Source organism: Nycticebus coucang, chromosome 13, assembly GCF_027406575.1.
Source record: "Nycticebus coucang isolate mNycCou1 chromosome 13, mNycCou1.pri, whole genome shotgun sequence".
Lineage (NCBI taxonomy): Eukaryota > Metazoa > Chordata > Mammalia > Primates > Lorisidae > Nycticebus > Nycticebus coucang.
In genome coordinates this window covers 56,525,237-56,542,053 of record NC_069792.1, presented here as the reverse complement: position 1 = coordinate 56,542,053, position 16,817 = coordinate 56,525,237, and the positions used below count along the sequence as shown (strand labels likewise).

General features: G+C 34.8%; 2 protein-coding genes across 2 annotated transcripts in view; both read left to right on the top strand.

Moving 5' to 3' along the window:
* RAD54B (RAD54 homolog B) overlaps positions 1–16,817 on the top strand; it is a 130,588-nt gene that overhangs the window by 64,385 nt on the left and 49,386 nt on the right. The window lies entirely within an intron of this gene.
* On the top strand, positions 130–5,689 carry FSBP (fibrinogen silencer binding protein). Its single transcript, XM_053558637.1, has 2 exons — positions 130–577; positions 4,992–5,689. Exons 1-2 carry the CDS (start codon positions 204–206, stop codon positions 5,515–5,517), a joined length of 900 nt encoding a protein of 299 aa, XP_053414612.1. The 5' UTR covers positions 130–203; the 3' UTR covers positions 5,518–5,689.

Here is a 16,817-nt window from a genome sequence, read left to right as displayed (position 1 = left end):
TAGGTCAGGCTTGGCTTAAGCAGATTTCCTGAACCTGCGTCAGCTTAAGCTGGAGGAATTTTAATAAACCCTCCCCTGTAGGCGTGGGCCTAAATGAGGCTAGCCTAGTTAAGCCTGATCTTTTTCTGTTTGTGAAAAGAGCTGGGCAGAGCTGAAGGCTGCATGGTGGTTTCAGAAACTGCCTACTTAATTTGAAAAGAACAATGGTAGGAAAGGCTAGATCTTCCAATTTTACCTTATCTGAAAAGCTTGATTTGCTAAAGCTTGTGAAGCCATATGTGAAAATTCTCGAAGAACATACTAATAAACATTCAGTAATAGTGGAAAAGAATAGATGTTGGGATATCATAGCAGTTAACTATAATGCAATTGGAGTAGACCGCCCTTCTCGAACAGCGCAGGGCCTACGCACCCTTTACAAAAGGCTCAAAGAATATGCCAAACAGGAGCTATTGCAGCAAAAAGAGACCCAATCAGATTTTAAAAGCAATATTTCTGAGCCAACCAAGAAAGTTATGGAGATGATACCCCAGATTTCCAGTTTTTGCCTGGTAAGAGACAGGAACCACATACAAAGGTAAGCTTTATTTTATTTTGTTGTGGAAAATTATGGCGCCTCCTGTCTATTGAGCTTTGGCTTAGTTGTGATAGAGATATGCATGGTAAGCATCCTCACAAGGGGGGCAATGAATAGTGTCTTTGTTTTGCATTCTTAAAAAGAAAAGTGAGGTTATAAGGAATTTTTCTGCTGCATTTGATTTAAGCTACTTTTTTTTTTTACTGTCTTCCCCTCCCCCCCTCCCCTTGTAGTTTCTAAAAGTAAAGGTTAAGGAGGCATGAAATTTGTGACATCACTTCATAAACTTTTTAAGCCTTAAAATTAAGTTATTTAATTTACTTTTGAGAGGTACTTTTTAAAAATTTAAGATTACATCTCATTGGCATTTTTAATTTTATATAAAATTTTATAAAGTTAGCAGTTTGCAGAGAAAAGGAACCTTTGGTTTTGAATGAATTTGTCAGTGTCTGCACTCAATTGTCTCTGTCTACACTTACTGAGCATACATTGAACTAACAAATAAAACAGAAATCAATGAGTAAACTTATTAAAGACATGACTGTATATGAAAACAGTTTAATTTTTTTTCTAGAACATTTAAAATAAGTTGAACACAGCTAAAGGGAATTAATGTTTAATTAGGGATTCAGAATTCTTAATATAATTAAAAGTTTATGTTGTTTTTATTTATTAATGCTCTAGTTTCACTTTGATCTTGAGCCACACGGAAAAGAATAAGCTTTCTCTTACTGCTTTGCAAGGATATGAAACTCTGAATTTTAATAAACCCGTAGAGCAACTGGTTTCTTTTATGGCCAGAAACAATTTTTTGGTTAACTTTGTGCTTTGTATGACTATTTCCCTGGGAATCTTCAAAACGATTATCTTGCTACAAATTCAAATTATAATCCTTGGCAAAAGGTAAAAATGGCAGCTATATTCTTCTTCTGAACCATTTAGGGTGATTTAAGCAAATTATAAACTCCTTGTTAAGGGGCTTTTCAAACAAAGCTTTTATACAGTGTACTTTTCTATTGGTGGATATATAAATATATTATTGATTACCTGTAAAATCCCTTTGAAATTTGGAGAGAAGCAGGGAAAAAATTTTTTAGCCAAGAATATCTCTTATTTTGGGTAATTTACTAGGAAAAAATTTTTGAGCCTATCTTCTTGCCATATACTATTTATTTCTACTTGTTAGCATAGAAAAAAAACATCACCAGTGGGAATCCAGGACATGGATCCACAGTGGATTAATTTTTGGGGCCACTAATTAAAATGTTCACTATAATGACAAATGATGAAATCCCAGTGTGCTCGATGGCTAAAGAAGCTCCATTGTAAAATTGTTATCTGTCGTGCTACCTTTTCAGATCCCTCCTGAACTGTAGAGAAAAATGTTTTTTTGCTTTGTAGGTATGACTTATACCTTTTCGGTATTAAATGTAGTTTTTTATAATTTGAAAACTACATAGAAACTATAATTTTAGTTGCTATTTTAAAAATACAGTGAATATAGAAGAGAAGCAACATATAAATAAACAAATGTTTGCATTTTTATCATTTGTATGCATATACATATAACATACACAAAGTCTTTTGGGACACCAACATTTTCCTAATAAAAATGAGTTAATTGATTTATGCCTTTCTGTACCTACTTTTATTTTTATTTTTTTGCAGTTTTTGGCCGGGGCTTGAACCCGCCACCTCCGGCATATGGCATATGGGGACGACACCCTACTTTGAGCCACAGGCGCCGCCCCTCTATACCTACTTTTAAAATCATACCAATTTTTTTGATTTTAAAGGAAAGAATGCTAGAAACATGCCATTTAAATTCTCTATGCTGACATTTTCTATATTTTAGTTTAACATATTTATATATTTAATGTGCTTCTAATTATTTGAATGACATCTTGAATCTTAATAATTATCTCAAAAGTTTATAATTATCCTATAATTTTTTTTTTTTTTTTTTTTTTGAGACAGAGTCTCACTATGTCGCCCTTGATAGAGTGTGGTGGCATCCAAGCTCACAGCAACTCCAAACTCTGGGGCTTAAGCGATTCCCTTGTCTCAGCCTCCCAAGTAGCTGGGACTGTAGGCACCTGCCACAACAGCCGGCTATTTTTTGGTTGTTGTTGTCATTCTTGTTGGGCAGGCCCGGGCTGGATTCGAACCCACCACTCTCAGTGTATGTAGCTGGCATCCTAGCCGCTGAGCTATAGGTGCTGAGCCAAGGCTTTTTTTTTTTTTTTTAACTTTATTATGCCTTACTTAAAATGATTGAACTAAAATGGAATGGAATAGTCCAGATATAAAACATTTTAAATTTACTTGGGAATATAATGTTTATGTTTACATTCTTTTACACATACTAATCTGGAATAGTAATTGTGTATATTTTGAAAGCTTAATTTTCATATGTAGTTTTACCTTTCCCATTCCAAGTTTTAGCAGAGATATTAACAGAAACAGATCTCGCTAATTTGAATTACATTTATAATCCATTGTTTTGTTTTTGGAAATCATAAAATGACAAAAAAATGACAAAAACAAAAATGAAGGAATTTATATAATCCTTAAATAAGTTTTTCATTATATACAATATATGTATGAGTTTTGCTTTTTCTCTGTGCTAAGTATCTGCAATTTTATGCCATTAGTTAAGTGATATACGAAGAGATTTTTTTCCCATATGGTCCACTTGAACTTAACTTGCTGGTGTTTTAATCATTATGTATGGAATGTATTTTTTACACTATGTTATCATTTGTAAAATGTCCCTTAAATAATGTCAAATACTTCCATTCATGTTCCAATAATCTCTTTCCCCTCTAAAATTTTAACATAATTAAGATACTCAAGAAACAAGATTGTATATTCTTTATGATATACATGAAATTATTTTTAAAAAACAGCTTCATAGTATACATAAAATTAATTATTCTATTCTATTCTATCCATTTTTCTGAGACAGAATCTCACTCTTTCATCCTGGGTAGTGACGTGGCATCATAGCTCATGGCAACCTCAAACTCTTGGGCTCAAGAAATCATCTTGCCTCAGTCTCCCAAGTAGCTGGGACCATAGGCATCTGCCAAAGTGTCTGGCTAGTTTTTCTATTGTTAGTAGATATGTGGTCTCACTCTTGCTTCGGCGGGTCTCGAACCCCTGAGCTCACTAGTTTACCTGCTTCAGCCTCCAAAGTGCTAGGATTACAGGTGTGAGTCACTATGCCTGGCTTACATGAAATTATTTTTGAAATAAAATTTTCAGGTGCATTACGTTTATGATGTATCAAATATTATTTCTAAGTTTAAATTATGCTAAAATTGTAGTTGCCTCTATGAATCCATATTTTATGGAACTTACGTGTAATTTAATAAATCTTCATTATATCTGTAGGCCATTTAAAAACATTAAAAAAACATGAAAAAAATAATTTCATTTGTTCATTTATTCACTCATTCAACATATAATGAGCACCTGTATCTACTTTATAGGTTTCAAGTACAGTATTATGCTAGGTACTGGATATATAGTGGTAGGGAATAAACCTTGCTTTTGTGAACTTTACCTGACCAATGGTTGAAAGACTTACAGGAACCACTGAGTTATGTGGTTCAGGATAGTGTAAAGAAGGAATGCCATTGCATCTGAAATACGATAGTTAGGATAATCCCTTATAGTTGGGCATATCACAAAGCTGTACAAAATCTGTTTTTATTTTTTATTTTGACAAATGTGGAAATCATAACCTCTCATAGATGGTCTTCCACTGTCGTCTTGAAGAACTGTGACTTGGTGGTTTTTAGATCAGTCCAGGAGAGCAGAAGCAGGAGTTCTAGGGCTAAGGTATAATTGTAACAAGGGTGAGAATGCATTAAATGGCTCTTTGCACCATCTGTGAAGCAGGAGCAATTGTTTTCTCTTTGAGAGCATTACAAATGGCTTTTCTTTTTTATTTTCTTCACTGACTTTGTATAGTATTTGTTGTTTCCTCCCCTTTTAAAAGCCCAATTTTGGCCTACATGGTGGCTCACGCCTATAATTCTGGCACTTTAGGAGACCAAGGCAGGAGGTTTGCTTGAGCCCAGGAGATTGAGGCTGCATGAACTATAATCACACCATTGTACTCCAGCTTTGGCAAGAGCGAGACCCTGTCTCAAGCAAAAGAAAAGCCCAATTTTAAAGTTAAGGATGTGGGGTGCTAGTAGAGACCTAGTGAGTATATATTATTGCAATCCCAGTTTTGGTAACTTTAATTTGTTACTCTAAATGTTAAAATCTTTTTTGTTTTGTGATTTTTCTTTATGGTTTTAAAGCTTTATAATTTAATGTATATTAAATGGGAAATTGTGCTATAAATATATTCTTGTCTTCATTTGATTTACATTTTATAATGCTTTTTTGTGTGCTATAGTGCAAACTTGGATGCAGAGGCACAGGCTGGTACCAGCTCACTACAGGTAATGTTGGATCACCATCCTGTTGCTATTACAGTGGAGGTGAAGCAAGAAGAAGACATTAAACCACCTCTTCCACTGGTTTTAAATTCTCAACAGAGTGATACTTTAGAGCAAAGAGAAGAACACGACTTAGTACATGTTATGGAAACATCCTTATCACCTTCACTTTCTTCTGTTGATATGAGAATGACATCGTCTCCATCTTCTACCCCAAGGAGAGATGATATTTTTCGGCATGAGAGTGGAGAACATTTTAGGTCACTATTAGGGTATGATCCTCAGATCCTGCAAATGTTGAAAGAGGAGCATCAGATAATTTTAGAAAACCAAAAAAACTTTGGATTATATGTTCAGGAGAAGAGGGATGGATTGAAAAGAAGGCAGCAGCTAGAGGAAGAGCTACTAAGAGCAAAAATAGAAGTGGAGAAGCTGAAAGCAATTTGCTTACGGCATGATCTTCCTGAATATAATAGTCTATAGTATTTTTTTCAGTTTTGCAATTTGATAATTTTAATTTTGGCCAAATTTCTTTAATTTGGGAATATCCTGAAGCAAAACATATATCCTTGAAAAGTATTAATCTCTATAATGGAAAAACTTTTTTCTAATTATTTAATTTTCTTTTGAGACATTAAAATTTACTGATTAGTTGCCATGGTATAGTTTTCATTGTTTTCTCTCATTTTTCTTCTAAGAAATTTAATTGTTGGACTTACAAAAGATACTTTATTTTGATCATTAAACTATACAAATAGGTATACAAACATGTATGTGTATTCTTTCAAAGTTCTGAGTCTTGAACGTTTTTAGTTAGAACTAAAAGCTGTAAAGATTGTTAAGTCAGTTTAATTTAGAAACTATACTAACCTAATAATAGGAAGCTTGTCTGTATGACATTGTTTTTTATGCTTTCATCTTTGAAGGAATAATTTCTGGGATTTTAGAGATATTTGGAGAAGACCTTTTTCTATCTCTTCAATTTAGAGGTAAACTGAGGTCAGGGAGAACTTTGTGACTTAATTAAGGTAAAGCTATTTGTGATGAGTAAGGACTAGTACTTAGTTTTTCTTTGTGTATAACACCCCCCCACCCCCAATTTGTAGAAGTAAAAATCCACTAAAATATTCTCTAGATAAACATTTAGTTCATTAAAACTGCTTTTTTTTTTTGTAGAGACAGAGTCTCACTGTACCGCCCTCCGGCTCACAGCAACCTCTAACTCCTGGGCTTATGCGATTCTCCTGCCTCAGCCTCCCGAGCAGCTGGGACCACAGGCGCCCGCCACAAAGCCCGGCTATTTTTCTGTTGCAGTTTGGCCGGGGCTGGGTTTGAACCCGCCACCCTCGGCATATGGGGCCGGCGCCCTACTCACTGAGCCACAGGCGCCACCCACATTAAAACTGCTTTTAAAGATTGTTAGCTTATGGGCGGCGCCTGTGGCTCAGTCGGTAGGGCACCGGCCCCATATACCGAGGGTGGCGGGTTCAAACCCAGCCCCGGCCAAATTGCAACCAAAAAAATAGCCGGATGTTGTGGGGCGCCTGTAGTCCCAGCTACTCGGGAGGCTGGGGCAAGAGAATCGCTTAGGCCCAGGAGTTGGAGGTTGCTGTGAGCTGGGTGAGGCCACGGCACTCTACAGAGGGCCATAAAGTGAGACTCTGTCTCTACAAAAAAAAAAAAAAAAGATTGTTAGCATATGAAGGTCAATGGAATTGAATTACTTCTATCTTTTTTGTCTGGCAAAATAAGGTATTCTATTAAAGCTATTATGTTTTGGCTGTCTGATTTAAACCTATGTCTTAATTCATTATAAATGTCTTTTGAAAAAGATTTCTTTCAAAGTAAAAAGCGGAATGAGCAAAATTAAGATTTTATTTAGAACAAAAATAGCAAAGAAATCATGTTTGTAATTATGATATAATCTGTAGTCTTTGTTTTTTGTAAATATTATTTTAATATTTGTGGAAATAAATAAAACCTCAACTCTTAAAACACATATTGAATTTATGTTAAATCTTTAATATGTGTATTATTTAAGGATTTCTTTTTTTTTGCTGTGTTTTTGGTATTTGTTTTGAGAAAGGATTTTTAAGCCAACCTTTAGAATGGAGTAATTAGAATTTCAGCGGTGCAGGGAAGAAGGGATGTTTGAAGTCAGAGTGAGTGGCTGATAAACTTAGAGGATGGGACAAAGTGGATCAGGGTGTGTAAGCATAAATGCAGTGAGTGCTAAGGTAGTTATTTTAAGTGAGAATAGAGAGCCAATTTGTGGTATGGTAACTTGGACTAGGAAGGATGTATCCCTGGGCTAAATGGTGTAGCTGCTGTTTAGTTTTAGCAGGATTTTTACTTACAGGAATAAGTCAGAAATCTGCATTTTTATGTGAAATTTTGTGATTTTGAAATGTTTGCAAATAATTCTAAATGCTTTAAAAATACTATACAGACAACATGTGAGTGGGCCTTACTGAGCCATTGGGCTTCCAGTTTCTGGCCTTTGGAGTAGAGCAAATGGTTCTTCCAGTGTGAGTCCTGACCAGCAGCATCGGTATCATTTGAGAACTTGTTATAAATGTAAATTAATTCCAACTGAATATGAAACTCTGGGGGTGGGGTCTGACAATCTGTTTTAATAAGCCCTCTAGAGCAGAGGTTCTCAACTTGTGGATCGCTACCCCTTTTGACCTGTATTAAAGGGCCGTGGCATTAGGAAGGCTGAGAACCACTGCTCTGGAGGTTCTGGTGCAAGCTCAAATTTGAGAACCAATGAAATCAAGTATTTTAGAACAAGGCTTGGTGCCTAAATCATATTAGATTCTCCAAAATTTTTGTTGAAGAGAGGTTGAAGGTGAATTGAGGGATATTAGTTTAGATGGTGGTTTATATCAGATTTTGGATTATGTTAAATATTATTACAATTTTTAAGGAGTCAGATTTAGCTGAATGTACAATGAGAAGACATTGAAGGCTTTGGATTAGGGGAATAATATGATTAAAGCTGTGACTTAGAAAAAATGGTAGTTGGGGTAGGCATTGTAGTGAGAGGAAATTAGATCAGAAATTTAGGTTATAGCTATAGGGAAAAAAACATGAACTCGGATGGTACTATTTTAGCATGTTGATACCTTAACTTCTAAAAGAAGGCATTTTATATCTGACATTAGAGTTAAAATTTTTTGTTATAAAAGTGTTTTGAATATGTAACTTGATACACCACATATTTTTTGACAGTTTTTATCATGTTTTTATTCTATGAATTTTCCTTGAGTCTAATGCATCTTGTAATTTCTAATTTGAGATGTTTTTACAATATAATTCTTCCAGTAAATACATCTTTGCAATAGTAAGCTTTACTTTATTTTGTGAAATTATTGAAAGCAAATTACTAAATGGAATGTAATTCATATCAACAGTTACAGCATGCTACGAAGAATTGATAATGAATTTACAATTTGAATGTTGACTTTGTACACTCAATTTGAGTTTTCCCAAGTGTGTTCTGTGGAACTTTAATTGCATGAGGTGTTTCTAGAAAAGAGACCTGTGTCTCAAAAAGTGCAACATGCATCTTGCACTTATTTTATTTTTAACCTTCAGTGTAGAAGGTAAAAATTATCTATACACAAACTGGCCCTTGAAAATTCCTTTGCTGCCCATAAAATAGCGTAAACATAATCTGGCATAACCATATTTTTCTCCAGCATTGTTCAAAATTGTTGTTCCTTTGATTGTGACAGGTGACATGATTCGTTAGCATTTAGGGGCTTTGTAGAATAAGAAGCCTATTTTTACATTTTCTCCCCTTCTCCTTTGTCACATATTTTTGAACACCAGATGTATACTCCTTGCAATGACTTTATTGCAGCAATTTTTTTGAGTCAATCTTGTTTAATTTTAATTTGCAAAAGTTTAAATTCATGTAATTCTGCTCCATTATCAAACCACCTTCCCTATATAAGTATGATTAGTATAGTATAATTTATGAGAATTCCTGTATAAAGAAGTTCTTGGAGGCTGTTTATTATCTTACAGAGTATCTTAAGGAAATTCAGAGGTAACCTGCCCCTCCTTTCTTATTTTTAGTATCGAGACTGGAGTTTGAGTACTACTTACCAACTAATATTAGCAATTTTTGCTGTGGACAAGTTTCACTAAGGAGCCTTCCTATATAGGGGGAAATTCTGCTGTTATTAGTACCAGCGGAGTAGCATATGGCTGAATCTCTACCTGCAGGTTCCACATTTGAGGAGTCAACTAACTGAAGGTTGAAAATATTTGGCAGGGGGGATGTTAAATAAAAATACAACAGTAAATGCAGATTTAAAATGCAGATTTAAAAAATGCAATATAACAATCATTTATATAACATTTATACCATATTAGATATATAAGTAATCTAGAGATAATTAAATTATATTGGAGGATGTGCATAGGTTATGTGCAGATAGTACATCATTTTATATAAGGCACTTGAGTATCTGTGGATGTTGGTGTCTGTAAAGGTGAGTGTCTTGGCACCAATCCTGTTGGATACTGAGGGATGTCTATACACTGAAGGCACCAGATATCCTATTTACCATATAGAACTGTTTGGGGCCATGAGCTTTACCTATAAAATGTAATGCTGGGAAAACATAGAGAAGAGTGATTTTATTTTTTAAATGTATACTCGATTTAGGTGGCACCTGAAGCTCAAAGAAGTGGGGTGCTGGTCCCATATATGAGAGGTGGTGAGTTCAAACCCGGCCCTGGCCAAAAACCTCAAAAAAAAAAAAAAGCATACTTGATTCTATAGAAATTATTAAGTTTGAAAAACGTACTAAGTGAAAAGATTTTGTCCAATGCATTAATATTTCAGATAATGAATAGATTATTTTTACCACCTTCCTATCTTTCTCTTATCCATACGAATTTAAATGGATATGTTGTTACAAGTTAGGTATTATAACTTATGACATCATCCTAAAAAAAGTTAATGAAACTCATTTCTAACAAATGCTGGATTTCTTAAAATAGTCAAATCAAGTACTTTTCTTTTTGTATGATGAAAAATCGACTTAGTGTTATTTCATTTTGAAGGAGTCACTCTACTCTGTTCTATTTTTACTTACGTGAAAATGCTTAAAATATGACTTACTTTCTATGTGCCTTTTTTGAGAATAATGTCAAATTTTCAGTAGACATGTTTAAAGTGTGATAAATGTATTTATTATATACTGTGATGGTTAAATGCTTTGCTCATACATGTTCTTTTATTTATTTATTTATTTTATTTTATTTTTTTGCAGTTTTTGGCCAGGGCTGGGTTTGAACCCACCACCTCCGGCACATGGGGCTGGCGCCCTACTCCTTTGAGCCACAGGTGCTGCCCATACATGTTCTTTTAAATGCAAGATGATACATTGTACTGATTTGTGTGCCATAAGACAAGAATTCAGTACTTCAGAAGTAAATTTTTTGATGAAGCATAATTGAAATAAATTAGATGATTACGTTATGATCAATGCCAAATATACCATATCTAAATACCGTGATTCTTTTTTTTTTTTTTTGAGACAGAGTCTCAAGCTGTTGCCCTGGGTAGAGGGTGTCACAGCTCATAGCAACCTCAAAGTCTTGGGCTTAAGTGATGCTCTTGCCTCAGCCTCCCAAGTAGCTGGGACTACAGGTGCCTGCCACAATGCCTGGTTATTTTTTGGTTGTAGTTGTCATTGTTGTTTGGCAGCCCCAGGCTGGATTCGAACCTGCTAGCTCTGGTGTATGTCGCTGGTGCCTTAGCTGCTTGAGCTACAGGCGCTGAGCCAAAAGAGTAAGTTCTTAAAATATACAAGTTAATTAAACATCAGTAGAATCATGCTGATTCTGAATCTTTGTATATGATTTTGGGAAATTGTTCAGTATATTTTTATATATATTTTAAATTGTTTGATTAAAAGTAGTAGTTATAATTTGAATATATATTCTTTTTAGTTTTGAATTGCTTTGTAAATAGAAAGCAAAATAAAGGAATAAATGAAAATAGAAATCTGCCCAGGTCAGCTCAAACACTTTAACTAAGACAAATGAATTCCACTTTATCAGTTGGTCTTTTGTGTTTTAATATTATGTATGAATTTACCTCTGTTACAAAGATTTTCTTCTCTAACAATTTGTTAAGAAAACTTTCAAATATGCAGAAAAAGTTGAAAGAATGTTATGCTTAGTATTCATATGCCTACTACCTAGATTCTGCAATAAATTTTACTATACTGTATTTGCTTTATCACACACTTATCCATTTAACAATTCATTTTAGGACAAATTGTTATTTTAAAATAAGTTGTAGAATTAGTTGGAATAATTTATACCTAAACACTTCAACATGATTAGTTCAGTATTTGTGCCTACAAGTGTTTTTTTAGATAAAATCTGTATACAATGAAATATATAAATCTTAAATGTATCATTTGATGAGTTTTAATAAATCCCTACACTTTTGTAGGTCAATCCTATATTAAGATTGGAACACTGGCCAGATGTCACATGTGTATGATCTAGCCCCATTGGAGGCTGAGGCAGAAGGATCACTTGAGGCTAGGAGTTTGAGACCCTGTCTCTATAAAAAAATAGAAAAATTATCTGGGTGTGGTGGTGTGCACATGTAGTCCCAGTTACTTGGGAGGTTGGGGCAAGAGGATCACTTGAGCCAGGTTTGAGGTTGCAGTGAGCCATATGATGCCAGTGTATTCTAGCTCAGGCAACACTGTGAGACCCTGTCTCGAAACAAAAAAAACGATTTGAAACATCCCATTAACTCAGAAAATTCTTTCCTGCCGCTTCCTAATCAGTCTCCTAACATCTCAAGCAAATATTGTTCTAATTTTTAAAAAATCATAGTAAACTTTACCTGTTCTAGAACTTCATATATAGTGGAACCTCTGAGTTGACTACTCAAGGGACTGTAACAGACTGGTCAACGTATGGAGGAGGTCAACATAAGGAACTAGACTTACTGTACTGATATGTATGTGTGATGCACGTCTGGTGGTCAATGTATGGAGGTGGTCAACTATGGAGATTCTACCGTAATTGGAATACAGTATGCACATTTTATTTCTGTTTATTTCATCCATCTTAATGTTTTTAATGTATATGTTCATCCTCTATCAGTAGTTTCTTGCTTTTTGTTGCTGAGTAATGTTTTATTATATACTCAAATATAGCATGGTTTGTTTATTCATTATGTTTTGATGGACTTCTGTGCAATTTTCAGATTTTGGCTATTATGTATAAAGATTCTATGATTATTGTACAAGTGTTTTGTGGACATAAGGCTAGATTAGAGAACCATATATACGTTAAGAAACTGCCAGTTTTTTCCTAAAATGATTGTATCATTTTACACCTCTATCAACAGTGTATGAGGTTTTTTTGAAAAATAAAGCTTGCATGTGCAATGACTGGAATGTCAGAATTAAAATTGATGAATAACTTTTCTGTTATTTAAGTGAATTCAGAATGGTAGGCAAGTAATTTAGATAACTGGGAATATTGTAGTTTATTGATTTTTTTTTTCCTCCCTTTTTTTTTTTTTTTGTGGTTTTTGGCTGGGGCTGGGTTTGAACCCGCCACCTCCGGCATTTGGGACCGGCGCCCTACTCCTTGAGCCACAGGCGCCGCCCTTTCCTCCCATTTTTAACATTTACTGCACATACGCTCTGATTTGAGGTATTGAAGAAATATAATGGAATGTATAGTTGCAGTTATGGTTATAAAGTATAATTCAAAAAATGATCTTTAATGCAAAAAATATCTCTTAGGTTTATTTTATACATAATGATACTTGTGCTTGGTTGACAGTCTTAATAGATAAATACTATGGGTGATTATCAGTTTGAAGGGATTTGTATATTAATTTTTTTTAGTGTAATAAAAATTGTGTCTCCAATCTTAAATTTATATTGTTGTTATATGTTAATACATATTAAAAGTTTTGGTAGATTTTAGTAAATTTAAAACTCAGAAAATATAATCTATAAGAGTATTTACATTCTTTGTTGAATTTGATTGCATAGTACATTTCAAATTTATTTGTGCCACTGAAAACAATGTGTGTATTTAAAATTGTTAAAAAACAAAAAAATATTAAAAGCATGAATTTATGGGATATCCATTTAAGTCATCCAACTGTGGAGGGGCCATGCTTAGGACTGCGTCATTAAGATGACAATACTTAATATTAAATGGCATTTTCTTTCTCTTTTATCAAAGCATAGTTTTAAGCATCCTTCCCTTGGGAATCTTTTTTTTTTTTTTTGGAGATAGAATTTCACTGTGTCACCCTCGGGCAGTGAATGTCTAGTGTAAAATGCTGAACACAAAGTATTTTAAATTGCCAAATTATAGCAATACTTAGAAAAAGTCACTCAATTAAAAATAGTAGGAACCGGGCGGTGCCTGTGGCTCAGTGAGTAGGGTGCCGATCCCATATACCAAGGATGGTAGGTTCAAACCCAGCCTTGGCCACACTGCAACAAAAAAACAGCTGGGCATTGTGGCTGGCGCCTGTGGTCCTGGCTGCTTGGAAGGCTGAGGCAGGAGAATCACCTGAACCCAAGAGCTGGAGGTTTCTGTAAGCTGTGATGCAACGGCACTGTACCAAGGGTGATACCGTCAGACTCTGTCTCTAAAAATAAATAAATAAATAAATAAAAATACTAGGAACCATAAGATATTAACATTATTATGACATATATGAGGAAAGCGATGGTTGCTCCCTGCTTTGGGTTAGGTCTGCTAAAATGACTACTACAACTTGGAAAGGTCATCAAAGGACAATAACCAGGCTCGAGTCCACAGCTTTTCATGTTCCTAAACTTGAATATGCTTAAGTTAGACTGAAGTCTAAACATGAAATTCAGATATATTTCATATACATTTTAACAAGGTAATTTTATATAACATATAAATATTTTTTGAGACAGAGTCTTGCTATGTTGCCCTAGGTAGAGTGCCATGGTGTCACAGCTCACAGCAACCTCAAACTCTTAGGCTAAAGTGATCCTCTTGTTTCAGCCTCCCTAGTAGCTGGGACTACAGGCACCCAACACAACGCCCGGCTATTTGTTATTGTTGTTGTAGTTGTCATTGTTGTTTGCAGGCCCAGGCCAGGCTCAAACCCGCCAGCCTCCATGTATGTGGCTGGTGCTCTACTGGTCACTGAGCTACAGGTGCTGAGCCTCTTGTGAATCTTTCTAGTAGGCCTTCAAGTTTCTTGTTTATGTGTACTGTTTTTTGGTATTGATCTGACAAGTACATTACAAGGCCAAGGGGGAAATAGATCAGAACCAAGTTTAGAAATAAAAAGTTATAACTAGGCTCGGCGCCTGTGGCTCAAGTGGCTAAGGTGCCAGCCACATACACCTGAGCTGGCGGGTTTGAATCTAGCCGGGGACCGGCAAACAACAATGAGGGCTGCAACCAAAATAATAGTCGGGTGTTGTGACAGTCGCCTATAGTCCCAGCTACTTGGGAGGCGGAGGCAGAATCAAGAATCGCTTGAGCCCAGGAGTTGGAGGTTGCTGTGAGCTGTGGCGCCATAGCAATTTACCCAAAGCGACAGCTTGAGGCTCTGTGAAAAAAACAAAAAACAAACCAGAGTGGAATTGTTAGGAGTGGTTATTCTGGCACATAGCAAGTAAGTCAATATGTTCTATAATAGTTGTCTACATACAGAAGGTTATGTTTCATGATCCCACATTCCTAATGCTTTTGATTCTACTTTTTAGAATAATTTACTCTATCCCTTCCCTGCTCTATGGCCTACATAATTTTTAAAATGGGAGGACAAAATGGTGATGATTGTAGTAAACACTGAGGCAGCATTTACTATGTGGCAAGTATTGTTCTGACCATTTTACATACATTGGCTAGTCTATGCTCACAGTAGGTCTGTGAGGTAGTTGTTAATAATACATTCTTTTTATATTTATAAACCAGTACAGAGCGGTTCAGTAACTTGTTCAGGGTCACAGCTAGTAAGTAGCAGACTAGAGTAAACCCAGCCTGTCTGGTATCATAGTTCATGTTGTTCAACAAAAGAAAAGTGTGTATTTAAGTCTCAGAATCTTATGGTATTTCAAAATTATAAGTAACTTCTGAATTCTTAGGATTATTATCTTTCGTTCAGAGATTTTTCCTAGTTGGGGAAGTTGGCAGGCAGGGTCTTTGATAAAACAGTCATTCTTTTAGACCTGGGAGATACCACATGGTATTTGGTTCTAGGATGTTTTTCCCAGCCATTTTGATGAAGACATTCTTTTTACCCGCACTTTGGGTCAATCTTGAACTGTTTTAGGGGGGAATTATAATACATTTTTCTCTTGGTTGATTAATAAAAAAATCAGAGGAACAAATTTTTTAAATGCCAGAAGATATTGTCAGTCTTTTGTTTAACGCACAGTGCTTGCTACTGGTATAATAATATAAAAAGGAAACTAATTCAAATTGGCTAAAATTACACACTGCAAAACTTTTTGGAGTTCAGAACTTTTCAAAGCATCTCATCTTTTTAATGCTAAAAACCTCAAAACTTTGAGATAATTAACTTGATAAGACAACAAAAATAAGATGGCAACTACCGATTTACCTAAAAACTGGTAAATTTTCTTGACTAAATAATGTATTAATACAATCTTAAATATTTAGGTATACAAAATTTGACTCTGCAGAACTGCATGTGGTAGAAATTATGGTTATAAAAGAACTCATTGGTAAAAGTTATAATCAGTAAAATATGATCCATGAAAAGTGACTGAGTCGAATTTTTGTTATAAAGTTTACTTGGAAAATAATTGATCCTGAGGGTCATAAGTCTTTAAAGTGAAAATAAAAATGGACAATAATGGAAATGAGTTATTTTCTAAAGCTAATTTATCAATGAAAATAAGTTTCATTTATTTTTTGAATATTTGAATTAAATATTTTCATAAACAAGTCAAAGTGTACCTAGAGTCTGTGTAGCAGATTTGAAAAGTATCTGTTGCTCTGGGAATATGGTGATGAAGAAAATCAAAACAGACCCTTCCTCTCAAGACTTTTATAGTTTAGTGGGAAAGCTGATGTTAAATAATTTATTACATAACTAATTGTTGAGATACTGCTGAGATAATAGGGCAGTATCTCAATTTGGCAATCAGGGAAGTTTAAGCTATACACAAGAGTAGAAGTTAATTTGAATAAGTGTGGAGGAAGACATGGGTAAGTCCTTATGTCTGGCTACTTCTGATTTAAGATGATTAGAAAGTAATGGATTTTAAGAAAGGGATACGTGATCAGATTTACATTTAAAAGTAGATAACTATAACAAATGAAGGAAATCATTTTAGGGAATAGAGATGGCAAGAGAAGATCTCAGTAGATTTGTTGTGAAGCTCCTGCAGTATAATACAGAAATCCAGATCAGAGATAAAAAAAAAAAAGTGGAGGCAATGGAGAAGGCGAGCAATACATAGCTTTGAGAACTTTGTGAGGGGTAGAATTATCTGGATTTTGTGGTTTAATGTCTGTGACATTGAAAAAGTGGAGTGTCAAGAGTGACTTTCTTTTTTCTGGCTTGAATAAGAATGGGACATGGGAAGATTGAAAGAGGAACAGTTTTTGGAGATAAACATTCTTGTGGACATGTCTGGGAGACAATTGGATATATAGTTGTGATCTGGGATAGAGAAAAAAAGGAAAAAGAAGGAAATCCTGTCATGTGTGACAACATGGGTGAACTTAGAGAACATTGGGCTTAGTGA

Bases quoted from the DNA above. Each gene is read 5' to 3' on its own strand.
- FSBP (XM_053558637.1), top strand. From the start codon at position 204: ATGGTAGGAAAGGCTAGATCTTCCAATTTTACCTTATCTGAAAAGCTT. The intron at 578-4,991 runs GTAAGCTTTATT...TGTGTGCTATAG, and splicing joins GACAGGAACCACATACAAAG to TGCAAACTTGGATGCAGAGG.